Genomic DNA, 23,744 nt, shown 5'->3' on the forward strand with positions numbered 1-23,744 from the left:
CTTTGCCAAGTCAAACATATGGATCACCAAGAATGAGATTTCTGTATTGGCTCAGTTGGGCCTGGGTTAACAACAAGTGCCCCCAGTTCTGTTTGCCAACAGGGAGGCAGTGGAAAATGTGGAAAACATCTCATCTCCATCACCAGGAGTGTGGTGGTGAAAGTACCTGGATGAGTGGAGAGCAGAGATGGGCAGTAATCTGTAATCTGATTCCTTTTTTTAGTAACGAGTAAAGTAAGGGATTACTATTGCAAAAACGGTAATTAGATTACCGTTACTTTCCCGTAGGAACGCTGCGTTACTGCGTTACTAAAACCGTGATTTTTTTGCGAGAATGTCTCATGACAGTGACGTAAGCGAGTGCGACGTTCGTGACAACAGCTGTGTGCAGATCAACAATGGATCACATATCAAGTGCAGAGAGAGTGTGAGCGTGCAGCGTTTAAAGCGTGGAAGTACTGACCTTACTTTGAGTTTGATTCCATAAAAAGTGACAAAAACATTAGTGTCCGCTGTGCGTGGGAAGAAAACTTCTTTTTACAGTGAAAAAACCCCTAAACTTCCAACAAGCACCGAGTAGCTACGACGTAATGGGAAACTCGCAGAGAAACTCACGGATTCTTCCACTGACCGCGGCACACCTGCACCAGGGTAAACCTCCGCCTACCCCACTCCTGCTTTACAGCTGAAAATAGAGCAACAGGACCGCTGAGTCTTTGACTTTATTTATTTTCTGCTGTGTTTTACTTGCATCTATTTGAAAGACTGAGTGTAAACACACAAAATATTTTATTTCATGTGCTGGAATGTGCAGAAAATAGGTTTAAATGTTAAACTAATTTCTTCCAGTCAGAGAATGTTGCAGATAATTAAATGTTTGCTTGATGCATAAAGTTAAAAGATTAAAACTGATAAAACAAGTTAAAAAAACAGAGACTTTTCCATTTGATTACATTTTGTATGATGGATTATGCAGAAAAAGTAGAATTGGGCTGAAAGATCTATCACTTTATCACCTCTTCAGGTTGTAAATCATGTTTTTAAAAAGTAACTAAGTAATTAATTACTTTGGAAAATAAGTAATCAGTAAAGTAACGGGATTACTTTTGGGGGGAAGTAATCAGTAATTAGTTACTGATTACTTTTTTCAAGTAACTTGACCAACACTGGTGGAGAGTAGTGGTCTGGAGGTGAAGCGTTTTGGACAGGATTATGAGTTTGAAGCTGGAAATTGAAGCGGTGATGTAGAATGCTGAGGAGAGAGGAATTCAGTGCAAAACCATTGGAGACATTGGTGATTGGTGCAGATGCTTTAATGGACGTGTAGTTGAAGGAAACAGAGGTAATGAGGAGGAGTTGGCTACGTATGGTGTTAAGGAGAGAAACGAGAGAAGTTCAGGAGTAAATTGGATAAAGTGCATCGTGTAGCACTGACACTGTGTTCTCGTGTGACTCCTAAGCTTTCCTGCCGGCCCTTTTGTTAGCACCTCCTGCTAAGCTAGCACCACTCTTCATTAACCCTGCTGTGATAGCATGGTTAGCAGAGGCTATAGCCTGTAGGGTAGATGGTAAGTTTAGCAGGTCTCCAGTCTGGCTTTCAATTGCCAACCTTTGCCTCTTTGAAGCTACTTTTACCTTAAGTGACATGACAGATTGTACCAGAGATCAGACAATCTCCCATTTCGCTCAGCTGTGAGATAACTCATAGAGGCTGTACATGTATAGTTGCATCGGTATATGTCCACCTCCCCCATTATAATCAGGATTAAAATCTTGGCAGCCTTTCATTTATTTTGTCCTTTTTGTTGTCTATTTCTGTGGGTAATCTGTTGCCCTTGGAAATAATCTGCCCCACAGTCACAGATAAAACGAGAAAAAAAAATCACACAGGAGGGAGAGAAACGAGGCTGAAACTGAATATGAAAACAGCTGGAGTAGGCAACCGTGCGGCGACCTTGGAAAGTGGGTCTGTGTAAAGCATTACAAAAGCCCTGGGAGACACTCAACCAATACATAAAGGACACTGTCTGCTCATCTTCTCTCCTCCTTTTCCTTTTCCTTCCTCTCTATCCCTTTCTCCAGACTACTCTCTTTTATGTCCCTCCCGAGGTTATTCTCTTCCTCTTCTACACGTCTGCTGTCTGTTTCTTCATTCACTCTTTTGTTACTTTTTTTTCACCATTCCATTTCAGATGACCCAACCTAGTTTTTCACTGAAACCCAATGTTGATGCTAAAGGCTGAAAAAACCATTAAATCGTGGTGAGCAGGTGAAAATTCTGTAGATTAAAATTTATTTTAACTCTTTTGTGTAACCGACGTAATCTACCATATCAAAAAAAGGGACAACATTTGGATTGTTTTTGTTTTGTTTGTTTCTTTTTAAGTTTCAAGTATTAAAACATTCTCAGTGTAAGATTGGATGCTGCAAGAAGTCTATCTCTTAAATTTGGCAAAATGTGCACCAGGAGCAAAACTGGCTTTCATCGTGGACAGGCTAGACACAGGGCTAACAAAGACAACCATCAACGCTTACATTCACACCTATGGCTAATTTAAAATTACCAGTTAACCTAAATGTCTTTGGATTATGGGAGGAAGATGAAATACCCAGAGAGAATCCACACGGGCACAGGGACAGTGGTGAATTCAAACCAAGGGCTTCCTGTCAGGTGACAAGAATAACCACCACTGTGAATTATTAATAAAATTATATTTAATAATACTTGAAGGGAGACTACTTGTAAACAATTACTTAACTATATGAAAGTTGCAGAATTATGAAGTAAATTAAAAACAAATAAATAAATAAAAATCAACGTCTCCATGTCTTTCTTACCGTACCAACTTTATTTATAGAGCCCTTTAACATAAAACCAGGGTTCACAAAGTGCTGTACATATACAAATAGCATAAACGCAATAAAATAAGATAAAATAAAACAAAAATAACTCAATGAATAAAATAAAAAATAAAATAAAACATGTTTTATTTTATTATTATTATTACTGTGATGGCCAAACCCGTGGCCACACTCTAAAGTCGGTAACTTTTGTATTTTCACTCTTCATTTGAACATAGTAATACACTTTAGTTTCCAATAACTTTATTGATTGGTTTGGATACATTTGTTCTATTTGTAAGCGCGCACATTTAGTTTACTTATGTATTCATACCACTTCATTACTTTGATTTTTGACTAACCTTTGTCTTTTTATTTCTTACCTGCCATCATCCCTGGGAGTTGCTGGACAAAAGATGGTAGCCAGGGTTTGAAACCATTAAATACAAAGGAGGATAATTGGACCACACCACCACTTCCTGCTGAAGGGGGGGAATGTGTGTTTTCTTTGCTTTAAAAACAAAGTATTTGTATTTAACTAAATATTTAGGGTTTAATGGGGTTTTTTGATTTTCTTCTTTAGTGTTTAGTTTATTAACAAACTAGATTGTACTGCATCGTTTGTGATTTATGATTGTGTTTTGTTTGTTACCCCTCATGTGTCACAATGGTCTGATCAGCCATTATATATACACCCTTGTATGTCATTTCATGTTTAGGTCAATTATGTATGTTTGGGCAGTCATTTGTTAAGGTTGCAGTCTGTGCCTGAGTTCAGTTTTGTTTCTTTGACCTCTTTTATGAGCTCAACATTTATTAGTCTTGTAAATATAATTTTTGGGGGTTAAATAAATGGAAACTATATTTTTCTAATAATTCCTGGGACGACTCCTGTTTTTCAACTCGGTCCATCACAATTACAAAGGCTTCAGTGAATAAATATGTTTATGAAAACTTTTCGAAGAGCCTAGCGTGCAGGGGCAGACCCTTCCATATCTCCACATTTCTTCTCTCATGCTGTCAGGTATGGCAGTGAGTTAGTAATTTTGTCAGCGGCACTTTAGGGTCACATTCACACTCACCGTGTTAACCATGCACATTCAAAAATGATGCTTACCCAGAGTGTTTAAGTGTGACACTAGGGCCTCAGCATTAGGTGGGAGATAAAGCTAACCTTTTCGCCATCTGCCTCTGTTTTCTGGACTTATCTCTTTCTCCTGTCAGTTTTTCCCTCTCCTGCATCCATCCTCCGATTCCTGCTGGAATGTTTGCTGTTGTTTTTCTGGTCACCATCACAAGAGTAACGATGTTGAATTAAAGTGGCCAAAACTGATTTGAAGTCTCCGAACAAGCAAGTCTGGAGGTGGAACAGCTAAAAAGTGGCCAGTAGTGATCCAGCTGATACAAGGTGAAAAGCTTAAAAAAGCTTACTAATTATTATGATTAGTGACGTCATCTGTTTCGAAATGCCAAAATTAAGCATCATAATTCATTGCACAATTTTCAAAATAGTTGTGAATTCATGTGCTGGACAACAATGCGTGCCTTTTCTTACTGCTCTTGGGGACACAGTCTTCCTCCTGCTCTGCCATGCTTTAGTCACAGAAAATTATCCATTAACAGTTCTGATTTCTGCCCGCTCTTTTTTCTCTGGGCACTTTGTGAAAACAGCTCAGCAGCAGTCGGCCAACTTTGAAGTCGACAGCATTCCTTTCTCAGGCGAGCGCTCAGACTCTAGCAGCCTCCTCAAGAGACACTCTCACCCCCTTAGACAAACTTTAATTAACTTGTGTGTGCAAGTCTGAATCTCCCAGCTTAACCTTTGACACGCTGCTTACCTGCACACTGCCTCTACAAGTGCTCCCCACTTACAAACAAAGACCGCATAAAGACAAGATTAGCTGCTTTGCCGTTGTCTTCTCTGCTCATCTCATTGGAAACGTTGTCAGGGCTCTGAGCCCAAAAGGCCATTCAGTTAACCAGAATCCAGCACTTGAGCCTCCAGACTGGAGTCCAAGGGCCAGCTGGTAGTCCACTCGTAGTTAGCAGTGGCTCAGAGATTTTTGGACCTAACCTTGTAAAACCTCTCATGGTGAATAGAAGTGGAATTATCTTGGGTAAATCCCTGGGCTGGAGCTGAGAATTGTGCTTCTGTGTGTGTGTGTGAGCTCTGTCTGGCTCCACCATGACTGCCTGAAAGAGGTTTGGACACTTGGATAATTGCTTGGACCTGACGCTGACCATACACACTTCTCCCCCTCACAAAACCATATCCGTTATATCAGATTTGTGTGAGGGTTTTTTTTTCTTTGCATGTGTGCATCTGCCTATGTGTGAATATATATGTGTGTGTGTGTGTGTGTGTGTGTGTGTGTGTGTGTGTGTGTGTGTGTGTGTGTGTGTTAGCATGTGTGTTTGTGGTCAGAGAAAACTATAGAGAAGACTCATAAACCCTAGAAAGAAAGTCTCTTTGTGAGCTGTGTGCGTGTGTTTCCAAACTACTCCTGACCTCACTTAGGATCCGCTCAGCTGACCACAGTTTTGTGCGTGCGTGCGTGCGTGCGTGCGTGCGTGTGTGTGTGTGTGTGTGTGTGTGTGTGAGCATGGGGAAGTGGCTTTAGGGGAGGCAGCTTTACAACTGACATTGACAAGTCGTTTGGCACTCCAAACCTTCTAGTCCCACCACTGTCCTTGAAACTAGATCAACACGACAGGATATGTCTGCCTCTGTGTGTGTGTCGGATTTTTTCATGTCTCCTGGATCGTTTCCCATTTTTAAACCGCTATTTCACTCTTCATTCTGCTCCACACTCCTTTTTTCTATCGTTGTCCAACCACTTACTTGTGCACTGTACCCAACGCAGTAGCGTTTTCAGAGACGCTGTGCGTGTGTGCGAGAGAGAGAGACGCCGGCCTCATAAAACAAGGCCGGTCTTTTCCAAGCACTTACAGATAATCCCCACAATTAGCCACAAAGGCTGCAAAGCACTTTGATCAGCACAGGGCAATGTGGAACTCCTCACAGATATGCTCTTCTTCCATCGCTATCTATCTCTCCTCCCAGTTGCACTTTAGCAAACTGATATTAGGCACTGCATCTGTTAAGAGGAGGAGGCTCAAACGTCGGAGGCTTCTCTCTTCTTTCTGCTCCTCTTTCTCTGTTTTTTGTATCAGGATGAAACATGGCCCTTTTAATGTCTGGCAGCTTGGGGTTTGTGATTACAGCATGTAAGGCAGCTTGTTTATGGGTTGAGTTACTGTTGAGAGGCAAAGCCAGGCCACACAGATATTCGGCCTTGTTGAGAGGAGTAGAAGGCGAAGAGATGAAAGGAAAAGGGGGCTCGGGAAGAGAGAAAAAGAGGACAGCGATGCGATTGGGATGATAGCAAGCAGAGTGTCTTAGGAAGGCTGTAAAAGAGGGATGTTTTTAACAGCAGGGCTGCTCCATTAAAGTCAAGTTTATCGCTTAAAATTAAGTTAATCTAAAAGTAATTTGCGTTTAATGTAGTAGTGAATGGAGCCTTGAATCCCTGGTGGTTCTGATTTTGTTTACATTATATGATAAGGTCATTTGGTTGGTAGAAGGACTGTTCCCTTTAAAAGGACGACTTTGTTTGAGGTAATACGCTTTTTTCCCTGAGTTATCAAGAGTCGTATAGGAGCACATACTGTGCGTTCTCTGGGTTTTTTAAATGTGTTTAGTGCTGTGTTATGGTCTGTATGGAGAGAGAGGCCTGTATTTGTTGCTACACTGATTACTCATCAAACATCTGCCCAGATGTGTGTTCCCGGTCCTGCAAAGTAGGGCTGGGCCATATCATGCCGTTCACAGTGATACCTGTATAATGTTGGGCGATGATAAGAAAATTAAATATGGCGATAGAATATGGGTGAAACGCGCATGCGCAGTGCCTTTGTTTTCATACGCACACGTCGGAAAAAGCATGGCGGCGATGGAGAATGAGAAGGGCGAAAGCGGCTCGGTGAATGAAACGGATGAACCAGAATGAAACGGATGAACGGAGGGTACTCCGGAACAAACCAGAACTGGTTTGTAAAAATGCTGCAACTTCACTGGTGTGGAGCTGGTTTAGCTTTCGTCCGTCAGATACACAACAAAGCACTATTTTTGGTAGTGCATGCTAGCGGGCCGTCGTTATTACTGTTATTATCAAACCGATTTTCTGTGCTACACGGCGCTCAAAAATCTGTCAAAAAATGTGTTCGTGCGACTTTGCTAAGCTACGAAGCTGCACCGCTTGATGGATTGTCGGAGCATTACGGCTATCGTAGGCGGAGCGATATGTACTGTGCTTCAACATAATATTACTTCATTGTGTGTGTATGATCTCTTTTTATGTTTTGTGCATATTATACATGGTTATGCTGAGGATATGTTGGCCAGTTTCCACTGGAAATGCTTTTTGGTTAAACTGTCAGCGAGGAATTTGCATTTGCACTGTTACATTTTTATATAACTTTAATGCACATAAAAAGCAGCTGCTTGTTTAAGTGAAAACACATTGATGTTTTTTTTGCACTAATAAAGTTGTGGAGTTGTAAAGTATTTTTTCTCGCCTCACTTATATCGTCAGTTATATCGTTATCGCAGATTTTCAAATATATATCGTGATAAATATTTTGGCCATATTGCCCTGCTCTACTGCAAAGGCCTGTAAAGGTGTTCTGTGGCATCTGACATGAAGATGATGGCAGCAGATGCAGTTGTTGTTGTTGCTGCTGTCGATCAGGCTTCTTTCTGCATATTCACTAAGAACCTGCTCATAGCTGGCAGGTCATCAACATTCCTGGGATCATACCAACAATCTCACCAGTCAATGAACTTTAGTGACATTTTATAGGCTCTTGCCACCTTACAGTTTCCCACACGTACATTGTATTGATTGATGTGTCCTGATGGGGCCTGTTTTTCAAACCCGAACTGGATAAGCAGAAGCTTTCGCTTCTTGTTTTCCCGTGAGTTATTGGTTATGTTGCTGGTACACAGAATGTCCAATTAACACTTCCAAAGACACACAGGAACACACAAGCATGCTCGCACACACCCCACCCCAGAATACACACTTAGATACACTTGTTCACTGGAATGCGCAAACTTCACATCCCACTCAGACGCACACACATTTTCAGGAAAGCAGATTAACTCATACACACATGCAGCCAGCCTTACCAGGGAATATGATGACTCAGTGATGACCCCGCAACATATCTCTCCTCTTTCACACTCCTCTTGTCTGTTTCTCAGCCCTCTTCCCTGGCCGTTCACATAACCCTCCCGGACTCTAGAGGGGGAAGGAAAGGGGGATGAAAGAGGAGGAGGGGAAGTAGATGGGTGGGGAGGGATGAGAAATTAGAAGGAGGGGGTATGATAGGGCAAACAGTGTGTATGCGTGAGTGTGCAGAAATAGCTCAGGGTAAACACAAGCTAGTATGGGAACTTAACCATCTTAGCACTGTGCCACTGTAGAAAGCCCAAAGACCTCTCAGCTGCACATCCCATGCTGCTCTGTGTTTGGTCCAAAACATCTTACCAAGCTGGCATCACCAGTGGTTTAGGTTCTGCCTTTCTAAATGAATGTGTCATTATTAAAAGGTTTTTGGGGACAACACCAGCTAGAGTTAATTTAAGGTTTAACCAACTCTGTTTATACATTTGGAACATACAACTCTAAAACGGGTGTTATAATCTGTCCACTTGTATGCGAGGGTTGGCTCTGGTCCGAGTGATGTACATTTAATAATGACAGTGAGAGTTTCTGTGCAAGAATCTGTCCTCAAGAGATGACGTTACAATGCAGGAACTATGCCTATTAAATACAGGTCGACTAAGTGCTCTGTAGGTGATCTACATGCAATGCTCCAATTCATAAACAAAGATGTAGCCATTTAATTTCAATAATTGCAATCATTTGTAACTGGGACGTGAGTAAAGTAAAACTGCAAACCCATTAACTCACTTTGGTTTCCCAGTATGAGATTGGGATTATCCCCTTCTTCAATCATTTAAGTTCTTCTCTGATTTACTAGTTTTACTGAGGACTGTGAAAACGTTGTGAGGCTCCTCTATAGTTTTCTGTAACTATAAATGGCTTGAATCTGAAAAACCTGTGCGCACCGAGCTTCGATCCACCTGCACTGATTACATAATGATTCTGATGTTGCCTCCTCATATTCCAAATAAGTGAATGCTGCTGGCAGCAACATCACAGTCACAACATAAGACGTGCTGTGTTGCAATCTCTAGTAAACCCAGTGTAATTCCTTTAAACACCCCTCTCCCAACAATTTGCATTCTAAGTAAGAATTCTCCAAAAAATGGACCGTTGGTAAATCTGGCCTTTTGTACCATAGTGTTAATCTAATTAAACAGCAACTCTATAAGAATGCTGGAGAATGAAGGTTGTACTATTTACCAGAATATTCCATACTTTCAGTTTCAATTTGGTCAACTCGGCAAATTCTGATGGCATCACAGGAAAACATGCTGTGACTCATGTATGGATGCATTACATTCAAATGCAGTGGGTATTATGAAGCCTCATTTTCCAGGTGCCAGGTTAATGTTATAAAGGGTCATAATTTAGCGACATCACAATCTTTTAGGTGCTTTAACTAACCAGACAACAAACTTAATAAGATGTAAGAAACCAAACACCCAAACAGAATGGGACATGAGACGGCAGTGAACTGGTGGACAAACTTGTGATTTATTGTGCCAGACTTTGTTTTGCTCTCCAACTGGGCTGTTTGGACTGGTGGCTAGTTACAGCTGCGCTACATCAGGCAGCAGCACCAGTGAACATTTCGTGCGTTCAAGTGTTATACCAGCAGTTTCTGATTATAAAAAAACAATATCACAATGCACAATTCAAAGCGCATGAGATAAGCTGTGGATATTGAATGTGTTATGTTTCTAAATATACAGTTGTGCCATATATACAACTGCAACTTGATACAACTGCATACCCATCTTATAGCAGCACGCAGCAGACTAGGACAGACACACACAGACTGTGATATGAACACGCAGAATATTCACCATGTCAATCTTTGTTGTTTTTAGCTCATTCGGCTACACAGACCTTAGTCAACAAGTTTATTAACACGAAGAACCAAACAGACCAGCTCCTCCTTTTATTCAGCGCAGTATGAAGACCCACACTGTTGACTTCGGATCATAATTCATAAAAAAGCATTACCCTGAGGTTTGCTTTGACAAACTTCAAAGTGTGTGTGTATCCATGTCTGTGCTAATTTGTGTCATCTAATAGAACACTGTCCCTCATGCTTCACTATGCAGTGTTGCTAATTCCAGTAAGACAGACCATAATTAGGCTAATGCTTTAGATGATGTGACTACTGTACATCAGACGACTAAGAGGGTGACAGACAGTGACGGGAGACATGGATAGAGTACCACAGCCCTGGGAAAGGACAGATAAGGGAAGCAAGTGGCCGAACTCTGGGTCATTTGGCAAGGAAAGAGAGTCAGAGCTAGCTGGGCATAGCCTTGGGAAAAAGTGAGAATCCCCCGGAGGAAGGCAGCGTTGACCCAGCAGGGAGAGACTTATGGAGCCTGAGCAGGAGAGTTGCGAGTGCTGCTGGGAACTGAGTCCCCAATGTCCTGCCAGGATACTGCCTTCTCCCCCGACCCCTCTGGACACACACACACATATGCACTGTAGCCCTCATCCTGCTTCAGGTCACGGGTTTCTGGGCAGCTTCCCACCGATTAGGTTCCCTTCCTCTCCTCCCTCCATCAGAGAGCCAATAGAAGTGACAGACTGGGACAGATGGATGTTAAAATTAGTTGTGGCTGAACTCTGGCTGTCACTCTCCATCCCACATCTCTTCTTGAGAAATACTGGTGCACTGTCGGCAAGGCCATAATCACAGTCCACGGTGTGTGGCAACAACAATTCTGGAAACCTTTTTCTTTTTCATAGTTTGCTTCCTTTTGCTGATGAATAGATCCAAAATGAAAAGCACAAACAACATATTATTCTGCCCTGGGCCTCCAGCGTCAGTGCTTCTAGTTACAGGTTGTAGAGGTCCACATCCATATGTTGCAATATCTGCGTCACGTTTTGTATCCATATCGGTCTATTCTGATTCTTCTTTGATCAGATCAAAGCCAATTGTACATACTGTCTGCATGAATATTTTTGTAAATGGTCAGCGTAGTATGGTGCACAGCTTCACAGTGGCCCTTTTGATGTTTATACTGGCACTACTTTTCCTACCATTCACCTAAAGAGTGTTGAACTCCTCCTCTTTCATTATTTTAGGAGAAATGCTGTGTTTCTCCAACAAATAGAGCAGAGGTTCATGCTCCTTTTCACATCTGGGATCACAACAGTCTCAGACATCTAATCTTATCTAGAGTGTTTGCACTTGTGAATGGTACGGCCCATATTATCTGTGTGTTTACTGTCCTTGAGTCTGAACTGTGGGTGAACCTTGTCAAATCTGCTTTTATGATGTGGACCATTTTCATTAAAATGGCTCTCCCCCACCTTCACTCGTAATTAAAAGGCAGTGGGAGACTGGTGGTACCACCTCATATACCAGACCAGACAGTACCTGGCCTGGGGGTTACCACAATGTTTACGCTCCTACGCAGTTACCACACAGGCAGGCATTTAAAGTATATGACTTTTTGTAAGGCTGATGCGGATATTTGGGGTTTTTTCATTGGTATAAGATGGTAATATATTTGTAATTTAACAAATGTATTCATTTTTAGAACGTAATAGATTTGTGGTCATTGTTATATCAGAGGATTTCCTCTTAAAAAGAGCCACTTAAAACAGTTAGTCTGCAAGTTTCCTTAAAAAAAAGTATGATGTGCTGTGGCTCCAGTGGTAGCGCAGGTTGCCTACACCTCATAGCCTCGGTGGTTTGAGCCCTGGCTTCCTCTACATGTGCTGAGGTGCTTCAGTGTGTGTGTTACATAGAGAGAAACTGTTTCAAGTCAGTGTGCAGTGACAGCCTGTGCGCCTTCTTTCAGTGACACTGATAAAAAATTAGTCTGTGCAGTTATAGAGCTAACTGTGGTTAGCCAGGTATGACTTAACTGAACGGGTAGTTTTAAGGTGTTCTCCAGTACTAGGCCCTGAAGGAAGAGACACACCAAAGAAGCGATGAGTTCATCTGTAGTGCCAAAATGCTTGCACCAAGGTCCCGTTCATCTGAAATGAAAAATCCGATGAGAAAAAAGAACATTTTAGTTACCTGAGAGGAAAGTAAAAAATAAAAAAAGAGATAAGAAACTGAAATTATTTTGTGCACTTACAAAACTTACAAAACAACAAAAACGAATAAAGTAAAAAGATGTAAGAAATGCCCTTTGTTATATCAGTACAGTGAGCTTCGTCAGCACAACCTGTCCTGATTTATTGAGACCTTAAAAATTTGACTCAGCTTCCTCCAAAATGTGTACATGTTGTAATAATCTTCCACTAACAAGCACCTTCCATAATATGATAATGATATTATATAATTTATTATGATGTAAAGACTAAAACAATTAAACGAATGAAAACAAACTGAAACTAGCAGAAACACGTGGGAAACTAAATAGAATTAAACTGAACTGAAACTGAAACCTGTGGTTTGCACATTGTTACATATTTACAACAGAATCTTATATGCAAGGATGACATAAGAAAAGAAACTCTGACAAATGCCTTTCGTGTAACAACAGTTTTTTGATGCTCTGCTATGCTGTCGTACTACAGTCCAAACTAGTACGACAGTGCCTTGAACAGTCAGGAGAACATACCAGAAGAAATGATGTCTTCTGCGGTCTTTGTTGACTGGATTTCTCAGTCACACACATGGAGTTATTTTACTGCTGGAGATGTGAAAAATGGAACACCAAAAAAGGAACAACAATAGCCTGAAGTGTTCTCTTCCCCTCTCATCTTTCCACCCTGATTAAATGTTGTCACAGAAGGAGAAAAGCACATTTTCAGCGCTCACGGTTAAACTTAATGTGCCTGTTTAGCCAAGAGAAAACAGCATGTTTCTAAATGGCCAAATTAGCAGGAAGCCATTGATCATCGTTCTTTAAAATGTGTTTCTATTTCCTAAACTCAGTTGTGAGTAAGACACAATTCAGCGCATTCCAGTAGGTCATACAGGAGTCTGTGTAAGTAGTTTCTCGCTGGAAAAGTGGCAGAGCTTTGCGTGGGTAAGCTATTCATTCTGCTGACAGGTTCCACATGTAAAAATCTTCCCCATCCTTAATGATCATGTGAGTTTGTCGTCCTTGTAAAAACACTGCCAGAAACGTCAGGCTTTGGTGTCAGGACCGTAGCGCTGTAGACTGAGGGCTATGATTGAAAGCAGTAAGTTCACACCCTTGCTTTCTGGGCTGTCAAAAGCCATTATGTGCTGAAGAGTATGGAACAGCTGCAGGAGATAATTGAGACTGTACGACTTTATGGCAATCACAATTAGAATGTCTGAAAGTGTTAAAGTATTTAAGCACGGGTTTGGTTTGCTGCGCGCAGGAAAGAAATCCGGCATGTGTCTGAAATGGGTGCTGTGACTAATACTTCAGGACCAATATGTAAACAAACTAAATGCATGTGTACTTAGTTACAAATGTAGCATAGGCACACATGCTTACTATCTGATCTTACTCAGAGCTTGTGTCACACAGGATTAACTGGATTCCAGGGGAACATTGTTTGCACAGACTGATAAGGAACAAGCTCGCTGTGCTTCATCAGACCATCTGATCACTGAAAGAGGATGTAAAAATGACATCGGGTCAGACTTTGGCTTTCATCAAAACCTTAGCCACTATAACAACAATGTTAGTTTGAACTAAGGGGGTTTAAATGCAACTGTACGTGAATGTGCGCTGATTTCACTGCAGATCAAAGAAACACAGTTTGCGAAATAACAGGGACGTGGCCTTTTCTGTTTGGGTGTCGGATTGAGTCAAAAGACCCCCTGAAAGGTCCATTACATGCTCATGGCGTGCACACAGGTAAAGGGTCTTGCCTTTAGTTGGTGGGGCTTCCTGTCTCTGAGTGTGTGTATTTAGGCAGTTCTGAGTAGATAATGGCCCTGGGAGGCTGAACTGTGGTGGTGTAATGGAGACAGATAACCAGCTTCACTGTAAACACCTGTCCTTGCAGTGTGATTCATGTTATACACACGTGTGGACGCACACACACACACACACACACGCATAAAGGTGTTGGAGTCTGCTTGTTGTGTCTTTCCATTATCTCTTAATGTGTGACTTTTGGTTGTTTCAGAACCAAGTGTACATTCACAGGCACTGTGAATGTTAGTAGCGCAGGCGGCTGACTGCCTAGATACAAAACCAAATACCTAGAGTGGGTACTTGACAATAATGTATCGTAAAAGGATCCTCCTTAAGGGCCTAAACACACATGTTTACATGCATTTTTCTCTTTGACCTAATAGGATGTTAGAGCAACCAATCTCCTTTTTTTCAAATATAGTGTGTTCATTGGATTGTCTGTAGGCAGGCCATGGATATATGGGTGTACTGTGGATTTTTGAAAGCATACATGTATTTTGTAATATTTTTACATCATTATTATTTTTGATCAAACCTTAGGTGTATTTCAATACTATTATTACTCACTTATCATTTTAAACACTTTCTGTTGTGTTTATTCTAAAGTAATGTAACATTTTGTATAAAATCCCGTCTTTAATGGACCACGTATCTCTAAAAAACTACATTTAATCATCTTAGAAACACCGGCCTACAACTTTAAAATGCATCACAGCTGAAGTCAAAGCCTTGAGCACTGGGCGATGTGGCTATCTGCCAAAATATTAATGGAAAATAAAGTGTTATATCAGCAAAACAGTGGATTAAACTTTGTACATTCATTCAAAGTAGTGATTTCTCACATATGCTAATCTGAGCCTGCAATGGTTCATTAAACCAGACGTGGCAGGTGTTCCCGTCTCCATCGTCAAAGCTTTAACGTACGAAACAAGTAATTCAAGTTTCTTACGTTGGCCGAGGTGGTTACTAAGCGAAAGCTCATTTGCTGCGATGATAAATGAGCGATCATCTACTTGCTGATGCTAGCTGTGTTTCCACACAGAGTGCAGATGGTAGCTGAAGTCAGAGCAGTGAAAGCAGACCCAGTGGCAGCCTGCCTAACACGCTAGTTTCCCATCAGTCTGCTGTCAAAGACGAGTCTTTTGCGCATGTGCAAAACGCCAAAAAAAAAAAACCTGCTGGCCTCTCGGCTTGACAAGATTACAGTAAATGAGCGCTGCTTGCCTTGCTTGCTGTGACAGGATGCCAGTGATTGTAATGAAATTGTTTTCCTTGCAAGGTTTTTTTTGGTTCTGTTGTTTTGATGATATAAAAAAAACCCTAATTTTCCATAAATTGTTTCTTACATTGTTTTAAAATAATTTCTCGATGTAGAACTTTTCTATTCTGACATCATGCAGACATTTAGATGCCTTTCATTTCTGTGTCTGGTATTCATTTGGTTAAGCAATGGGCACATGTGGTTTGGTTGCATGCACTACTGTGCAACTGAGACACTCATGCCTGGTTCTATGCACATGACTTTCCGTGTGTGTGTGTGTGTGTGTGTGTGTGTGTGTGTGTGTGTGTGTGTGTGTGTGTGTGGACGCCAGGCTGTCTCCAATGGAGGAGGCCCAGTGTGTCAGTGCGGAGGTGGAAGGGGAGAGCTGGGCTAGTCTCTATAAATCAGGCCAGATTACAGAGGCAGAGAGGCCTGCAACTCCCCTCCACTACCCAGCCTTCTCTGCTTTATGTCAGCCGACACACACACCACTACTGTATGGTTTAATAGACGCTGTTCTAGCACCAGATACCTTGGTAGACAGACGTCGTCTTAGGCCTCGCACTATGCTTTTCTATTGTAGATGACTGTGTTGTTAACACTCTCTGTAGGGTTGTGCTTGATATGGTGTTCCCATGCAGCACAGCTATATTTAAGTTTGAGATAAGAGGCAGTGGTAATTGTTAAGCGTCACAAAATAGTAAGCACCTTTTTTAAGATGTTTATACTGTAGAGATTTTAATAGTCAGAGAAGGAGAAACTTGGCAGAGAAAGTGCACTGACAGTAGCCCACAGAGCCGGCTGAATGCAGCCACAGGACATGTTATGTTTTGATTAGGAGTGAAGCCACATTCGCAGACATTCACGACTCGGCGTGATTGCTATGATGTATTTGTATGTCTTTATTCCTGCTGTGATTAAAGGAAACGTTGCTGACACTGACTTTGGAAAACATGCCGATCACCGAGGCAAGTTAAAGGACTGAATCGTGGAAACAAAAGAAACACATACTTGCAAATTACTGCATGTAGCGAGCAACAAGTAACTGTGATATATTCTTCATGTAAGCCAGAAGTAACCAGTTTTTCTTAGACACACGTTTATTGCCTGGTGTAAGTCACAATCATACAGAAGAGCTAAAATCTAACATTGTTGCTACAACTTGATTGCAGCATAGAGTTTGGATGTGGCAAGTGAGGATCACTACACAGAAAAATAATTACTTTTGCTGTTAGTGAGCATTATGACAACCACCTACTGGTATAAAAAAAGAAACTAGAATTGGTGTTAGATGACAGACTTGAAGTCTTATCTGGTTCTTGTTGTTTTAGGACTGGTTTTTCTCTTTTTCTTCATTGCTGTTTGGTTAGCTTCGAGGGAGATAACCAGTTTTCTCAGTCTTTCAAAAACAAATCCACGTCCACAGTGTTATCCATGTCATCCAGTGTTATCTCGCAGACCACTGCACATTAAAAATAAAGCTGATAGGGTACGTTGCGTCTTACTATTTTTTTCTGTTATGTTTTGTTTTTATTCTTGTGTGTTCTTGTTCTGTTGCTATCCCAATTTTTTATACAGGACCTTTAAGGGTTTTATAGATTATTATTGCCAAACCTCGGCTCCTCCTAAGAAACTGAAGCTGTATGGGCTCACTACTTTTTTTCCCAGTCCCAGAGCCTCAATGAAAGCCCTGATGGAGCTTTTTACAAGCAGCTCATGCTACCTCCTGACACAAGGAGTATGTAGTTTATTCATCATGGACATCTTTATTCTGCTATAATAATTTGTCTTGCAGCCACTTAGCGGTCACGGCTGTATTTGAAGTTTTTCTAAATCAAGTCTGTCTCGGGATCTTGGCTTTTGATCTTCGGGCAGGGCTTTTAATGTGTCCATTCTTCATCTCTGACACCAAGAGTGATTATTTGTTATGTTTTCAGTAGCCCTATCGTTCGGGCAGCTCGGTTCGCCCGTCTATATAATCCCCTCCAAAACCTTCCGATGTAAAATAATGGTTTTCGTGTTTTTCTTTCCTATTTTTGGGCAAGGAAAGCTTGCAATATGATGTTATGGCCGTCCAGCACTTTCTCTCTGTTCTCTCTCACCATAGTTTGGAATTTAATTGTGTTTTGACAACTCTTTTCCATAGCTGGCCCAATTATAGCCTACAGTTGGGCTGGTAATGATAGTTGTTAATGGGGTGAAAAATGGACGTGCATCTCTGACAGAAACCATAAGCAGATCCTTTGAAAGGAGCCAAGGAAAGCACAAGCAGGAATGACCCAGCAGTGCTCCCGTCCTCGTAAGGCCTTTATATAGCATGCGAGGCTCCTAGCATCTCCTACAAGGCTTTTACTGGCCTCTTATGTGTGTAAGGCAGCTATATGGTCAGTATTAAAACATCAGAGCAGTCAGTAGCAACGTCAGGGCTACTGTACGAGGCCATGGGAATGGCTGACCCATCGCACACACACACACAGACACACTTTTCGAAATGTCGTCAAATTTCTCACGCTTTTTTCTCTTCCTTTCCGCTTGCCACTCCTCCTCCTCCTCCTCCTCCACAGCCTCCTTTTTTTCCCTCATTTCTCTTTTCGCAGGGAAAGTATTGATCGGCCTCTTCCCAAAGTTATTTTTAATCAAAGATAAACAAGGAATCCACATTTCCTTGGGAGACGAGGGGTTGCTTGAAGTGTCCTGCTCTTTCTTACAGTTTTCTTTATGCTCGAGGGAGGTGCCGAACGGGAGAGATGGAGCAAGAAAGTCGAGCGCGCTCGTCACATGAGCGGGGGCGGGTCCGACGGGTGTTTAGAGAATAGCACAAGTGCCACCAAAGAGTGGGAGACGTGGGAAGTCCGGCTTTAGTCTCAGTTAGTTGTAGCACATCCTATTATTATCCCCTGGACTGTGTGACAAAGCTGACCAGAAGAGACCCCAAACACACACACACACACTTAGCTAGACTTCTCCCCTCTCACACAAACACAGGCCAGGCCATTCCCAAGTCTTATTTCTTCTGGACTTATGGGAACACTTAAATTTAGCCCTGGCAGGGAGTGCAGGCATAATAATCAAAGCCCTTGTCACCAGGCTCTCAGTGCTAGGTGGTCTCGCTGCTCCTGAGGGAAGTTCTCACCCAGTGGAAAGCATACTTCCTCCTTGGCACACTTGGGTCCTCTAATTATTGGGGGGGGGGGGGGGTGTTATGCTAATGCTCATACTTTTACAAGCTAACATGATTGACACCTGTGGAACACACCCTAAAAGTATAATTATAGTAGTAATAACAAATTTAATCATGTTGTTGCTTTTTCCTACCATCAGTATGATGGGCCCGCGCTCCTTCGTGGTCGTGGCTGACTTTGGAGTTCAGATATTACTATTTTATTTAGCTCAATAATAGTTTCTAAACAAATGCAATGGCCCTTGTTTACTAATGTGTGCATGTAAGTCTTCTTACCCTGCGTAAAAACAAGAAAATCTGAATGCCACACCACCACTTTTCTATATAAGGAAATACTTTTACCTCCCGGTGGGAGTGGAAATGAATTTGCAAGAAACTAATAAAAGTCAGACTAAAGAAACCGAGACAACTGTGTCCAAAGAAGAAGCCAGAAAAGCCACAGCTTGTTTTTTAAAGAAGATAAAAAGTAGCAAGAATCAAGGTGAAATAGCAGAGATTCTGAATATTGTTTCCCTTGAGACAATCAGTGTGGTGCAATTTTAAAAAAAAATGTCGATATGAAAAAAGACCGACTATGACAAGCAGCGTGTGATCTGTCAGTCTGAGACAAGAAACTCACTGCAGTGATGAGAAAAGTCCAGATACTCCAACATCTGTGAATTAGACATTAGAGGGTACGTGATGACATCCAGTAATAACGTGTCATTTTGAATCAAATCTAATTTAACATGAGGTGAGATAACGAATACTAGGAAATGTGTAAAGATTCCTCTGAGTTTTTGTGTCAGATTGAAGTTATAAATTCACAAAAATAAAGATAATTTTTTTAGCAAATACTAGGGGTGGGGAAAAAATCGATACTGTGCAGTGTCGTGATATTTTGTTTGCTAATAATGTATCGATGCAGGGACAGCAGAAATCGATATTTTGTTACAAAAAAGGTTTTTGTGCTCTGACTTCAGAGCATGTTGATCCTTTTTCTGAGCAAGAATCCTGACATTCCTTCACTGTCCAAATGTGTTTAACTTGTTTTTGGCAGCAATAAACATGACAGTTTACTTATTTTAATTTAAGACATGTTTTATTTTAATTAAGTTTAAAACTTTTTTATTTAATGTAAAATTATATTTTGTTTTAATTTACTTTCAAATTCTTCAGTTGCTGAATGGGCTGCATAGTTTTCATAAATTGCATAGTTCAGAATAGCTATAATTGTACCAGATGGTTGCATTCAGTTAAGTTGGACTAGACTGTAATACAAACCGTTCAGTTTGTCAACAATAAAACTGAAATGAGAGAAAGACTGAGTGTGAGACTTTGATATTAGATAAAATGAATATTGATAAAGTTTACCTTTATGTACAGAATCTGAATATCGCAAAATATTTTAAAAAATTGCAATAATATCGTATCGTGCGTTAAGTATTGTGATAATATCGTATCGTGGGATGTATGGTGATTCCCACCTCTAGCAAATACCCTCAGAATCTGTTATTATTTATCTCTTTACTCTGGGAAGGAGAATTATTTAGGAACATTGAATATGGCTGCTATAGACTGGTTATCACTTCCTTAAATTATCGGGTCATTCTAAAACAATCACATTTTAGATTCAGAGTGTTTCTGACTCGCTTCAAATTTCTTTCTGGTTTCTGGATACTTTCATACACTGTAACCATTGGCCATATTATTTAAGCAACATCTCTGTTGTAACATGATTTTGTTACTTTGTTTTTGGTAATCTGTGCTTCTGTCCATCATCCTAACTTAGCCACAGGGAGCTGGAGCCTAGCCCAGCTGACATTAGGCAAGAGGTATCCCAGACAAGTTGCCAGTCCATTACAGAGGGGTCATATTTATTAATGGGTAAATTCAATGAGTAACAGCTGACTTCAAGTCACAACTACCAACAAAAAACTCCAACAACTCGTAAAGTTGCCACGAGCGATGACAACGACTTGTAAAATCAGTCGACTACTATTAAAGGCTGGGGATACTTTACCCTCGTGTTTGGGTGTGTCTCTGTGTGTACTCGCAATCGAGTGTTAATGTTATTCATCGTGTAACAACCCCCAGGAGGTCAAAGGTGATGAGGTGCTAAGAAGTTCTTTGACACTTGACACAAACACACACACTGGCTGCTGTGGCTCCCCGCAGAGCAGGACTGTCACCACCTGGAGTGAAGAACTAATTAGCCTGTGATCTGTGACATAACCCGTGCTCGTGTACAGATGAATGCATGTCTGCATTATTTTGCCTCCTAACTGTTCTCTTTTCTCTTTTCCATGTGGTCCTGCTGATGACGTGGGATGGATTCTAACAGGTCAGTGTTCTTTCATTTTATGAGATTACCAAATGAAATTGACGGCGAGGTCTCTGTGAAATCCCTTTGAAACGGAGAGGTCGTGAGGCTGCCCTTTAATTGTGCTTTTAATGGTGACCCCTTGGTGCCCCAGTGTAAATAAAAGTGTCAGACAATAAAGCCATCACGCCAATGCCACTATTATCAAATAATGCTTAAAGCCTTTATGTTTATGTTTTAGACGACCTCTTGCTGCGTTATTACCTGACACTTCACGTTTCAGAAAGAAATTTCCTGTATTAACTTCTCAGAGTTGCAAAGACCAGGGTCCACATTTCTTTATCTCTGCATTGCTGAGGCAGTGAGCAAGAAGACAATAAGTATTATGTTGTTTCTTAGCTTCATTTTGTACATATATATTATATTATGCTCAGTTTCTTAATATTTTACTATGAAATCAATAAAATGCTGTTCAGTTATTCACCTTAACGTAAGCAGAGTTTCAATCACTGGAGCGCTGGGAACGCCCGCCTTCCCCGTGTCCTCAATGATGGCTACACCCCTGCTGTTAGTAATATTTACTAAAGTGTATAAAAACAATAGACAGTTTCTACTGGCAGCTTTGGTCAAACTGAGTGTGCAAAGCACAGATGTAAGTCGGCAGGTACAGTATTTAAATCCCTGTGCTGGTGATGTCATTCGTGCACATTCCCACAACATGAGCAGCGTTGCGTGTTCTTCTAGGCGCATATAGCTTTATTGCTCCATTCGTCACTGCCAGTATTTCGGGGGGGTTTTCACACTCCCAAGGTGAATAGGAATGAGTGATGGCCAATAGGCTCAGCTTTCTTCAATCTTCCTCTTCTCCCTCTATTCCGTGAGAAACTCAGGGAGGATGAGGGAAGTGGGGCTCCTCATCAATCCATCCACAGAGAGAGAGAGTGACGGGGTTCTGAGGAAGAGAAGGTGTGGGAGGCTCGGTTTAGCCAAGGGGAGTCCCAGCAGCGATCCACGCACACGCGCACACACGTACACGTACGCAGAGGAAGAATAACACCCATATATCTGGCGCGTCAACAACCGGCCTCTGTTTGCACAGCGCTGACACCGGCACAGCCAAACTGCTACTGGAGTTTCTCATCACACGTTCGGTGCTGTTTGTGTGTGTAGGTGCACAACCGGGCGCTTTGATTCTGTGTGTGTTGGCACGCATTTCCATCTGTATTTGTTTTTCACGAGCACAAGTGTTGGCTGCCCCCAGGTGTGTGTGCGTGAGAGCGTGCGCGCGTGCCAGATGGCAAAGTGGATCTGTCCACATCGGTCCACACTGGAATATTGTCATAGCCACAGTAGGGAGTTCTTTTGTGCATATGGTTGTTTGGAGTTATTTTATTTAATGCTGTTTGAAATATTTTTTTGTCTCTTTCTGTCAAATATACGCAACTAATACATATTTGCAAACCTTGACACCAACACCGTCTTCACTACCACTTTAACTGGGAATCGCACTAACTCGTGCTGTGTTGCCCACAGTACCAGACTGTGCAGTCCTAGATAAACTGCGGTCCAGTTTAAAAACGTGTCCGTCAATCAGTCTCTGGTTTTTTATCCACTTCTGTCTAAGCAGAGTGTTTTTTCGCCACGTTTGCTAACTTTTGTTTAGTTTGCTGGATTGACTTAAAGTGCAACCATCAGGAGTCTTAAATTCACGACTCTGGTGAGTGAAATCCTTCTAGTGAAAATATCTGAATCTGTCACTGATGCTTTTGTCCCGCCCCCTTTGACAGCTTTGCTTCAATGCAAACATTGTGCCACAAGCTGTGTCCGTCTTCTCATTTAGTTTTGTTTTTGCCGAGACCGTCTCCTTTTTTCGGTATGATGAACGATCAGCAGCTAATCTTCTGTTGGTCTCTCTTTCTCTAACTGGACTGCTGCCCACCTCTCCTCTGTGCGGATTTAGCAAACTACAGATCTCCCGATTGGAGGCGAGATTGCCTTTTTGACAGATGAGGTGGAAACGTCTGCTTTTTTTTCTGAGAAGTATTAAGTCTGGTATGTTTTGTGCACTTTGCATGCAAAGAATTTGGCTCTAGTTTGTGGATAACATCCAGAGCTACTGAGCCTTTTCTTCTTCGAAATTCTGTGAAGTGCAATGAATACTTCAGCTGAAGATCTTGCAAAGTCATCCCCTTCGAGGCTGCGAGAAGGAACTCTGTAACTTATTGCCCTTAAAAAAAGAAATCACTTAGCTCTCTGTTTGATCTCCTTTGTGAAATATGCCGCCAGACAGCGTTTCACATAATCCCGCGCCGTTCGTAGCCGACGACGGGCCTTATGACTGCAGTAAATTACAAAATGGCCGACCTAAGCAGAGGAGCTAGAAAAGTAGAAGAAGAGGGAGGGAAAGGATGGCAAAAACACACTTTGGTAAACTAGCGTCTCCCCCACCTCTGCTCCAGCTCCCTGGGATCAAACAAGAGGGAGGATTTGGACGAGTAAATCATTTCCTTCAAGTGGTGAACTCTCAGGGCCAGCAGAATGAGTCAGACGTGTGTGTTCATATCAAGTGGAGGCATCGCAGTAACACTTTGCCAGAAAGCCTTTCTGCTTTTCTCTCACACTCTTCCTCAAATGATGGAAAATGTTGGACTTTGAAGTTCCGATAAGGAAAATTCATCACATTCTCTCTGGCTGCCTTTGCTGGTGAAACCATTACGTCTACCGATGTTTATTGGGCGGTGCCCCGAGTCACCGAGTAGAAAAACATCCTTTCATCTTACCAAAGAAAAATTATTAGCCAAGCGTTTCAAAACCCTTTGGCACAATGCTCCGCATTCATTTATTATTAACCTTCGAGGCTAAAAAGGAAGGGTTACGCTAATTTCGTTTGTATTTTTAAGGGGATTTTTCTGCACGTGAGCAAAAATGTGAGGTCGTAATTAATTAAGGTAACAGAGAGGTTTAGAAAACAGCTGCATCCTCACCTGTAGCAGGAACATTGTATCCAAGTCTGATTGTTGATTCGTGGCCTCACTCTGACATTTGGCAGAGATTCCCCTCCCTGTCTGCGAAT

General features: G+C 41.6%; 1 protein-coding gene across 4 annotated transcripts in view; it reads left to right on the forward strand.

The window, feature by feature from the left end:
* The window catches only part of bcas3 (BCAS3 microtubule associated cell migration factor), a 312,938-nt gene that overhangs the window by 218,063 nt on the left and 71,131 nt on the right, over window positions 1–23,744 (forward strand). The window contains exon 24 of one of the 4 annotated variants that reach the window (XM_080289122.1): window positions 20,693–21,154. The exons of the other annotated variants lie outside the window; for them this stretch is intronic. Within the exon in view, the coding sequence (XP_080145248.1) occupies window positions 20,693–20,715 (23 nt within the window). The 3' untranslated portion in view covers window positions 20,716–21,154. Of the gene's footprint in view, window positions 1–20,692; window positions 21,155–23,744 lie in introns of those variants that run through there. 4 annotated transcript variants of the gene reach the window in all.

Source organism: Astatotilapia calliptera, chromosome 14, assembly GCF_964374335.1.
Source record: "Astatotilapia calliptera chromosome 14, fAstCal68.1, whole genome shotgun sequence".
Lineage (NCBI taxonomy): Eukaryota > Metazoa > Chordata > Actinopteri > Cichliformes > Cichlidae > Astatotilapia > Astatotilapia calliptera.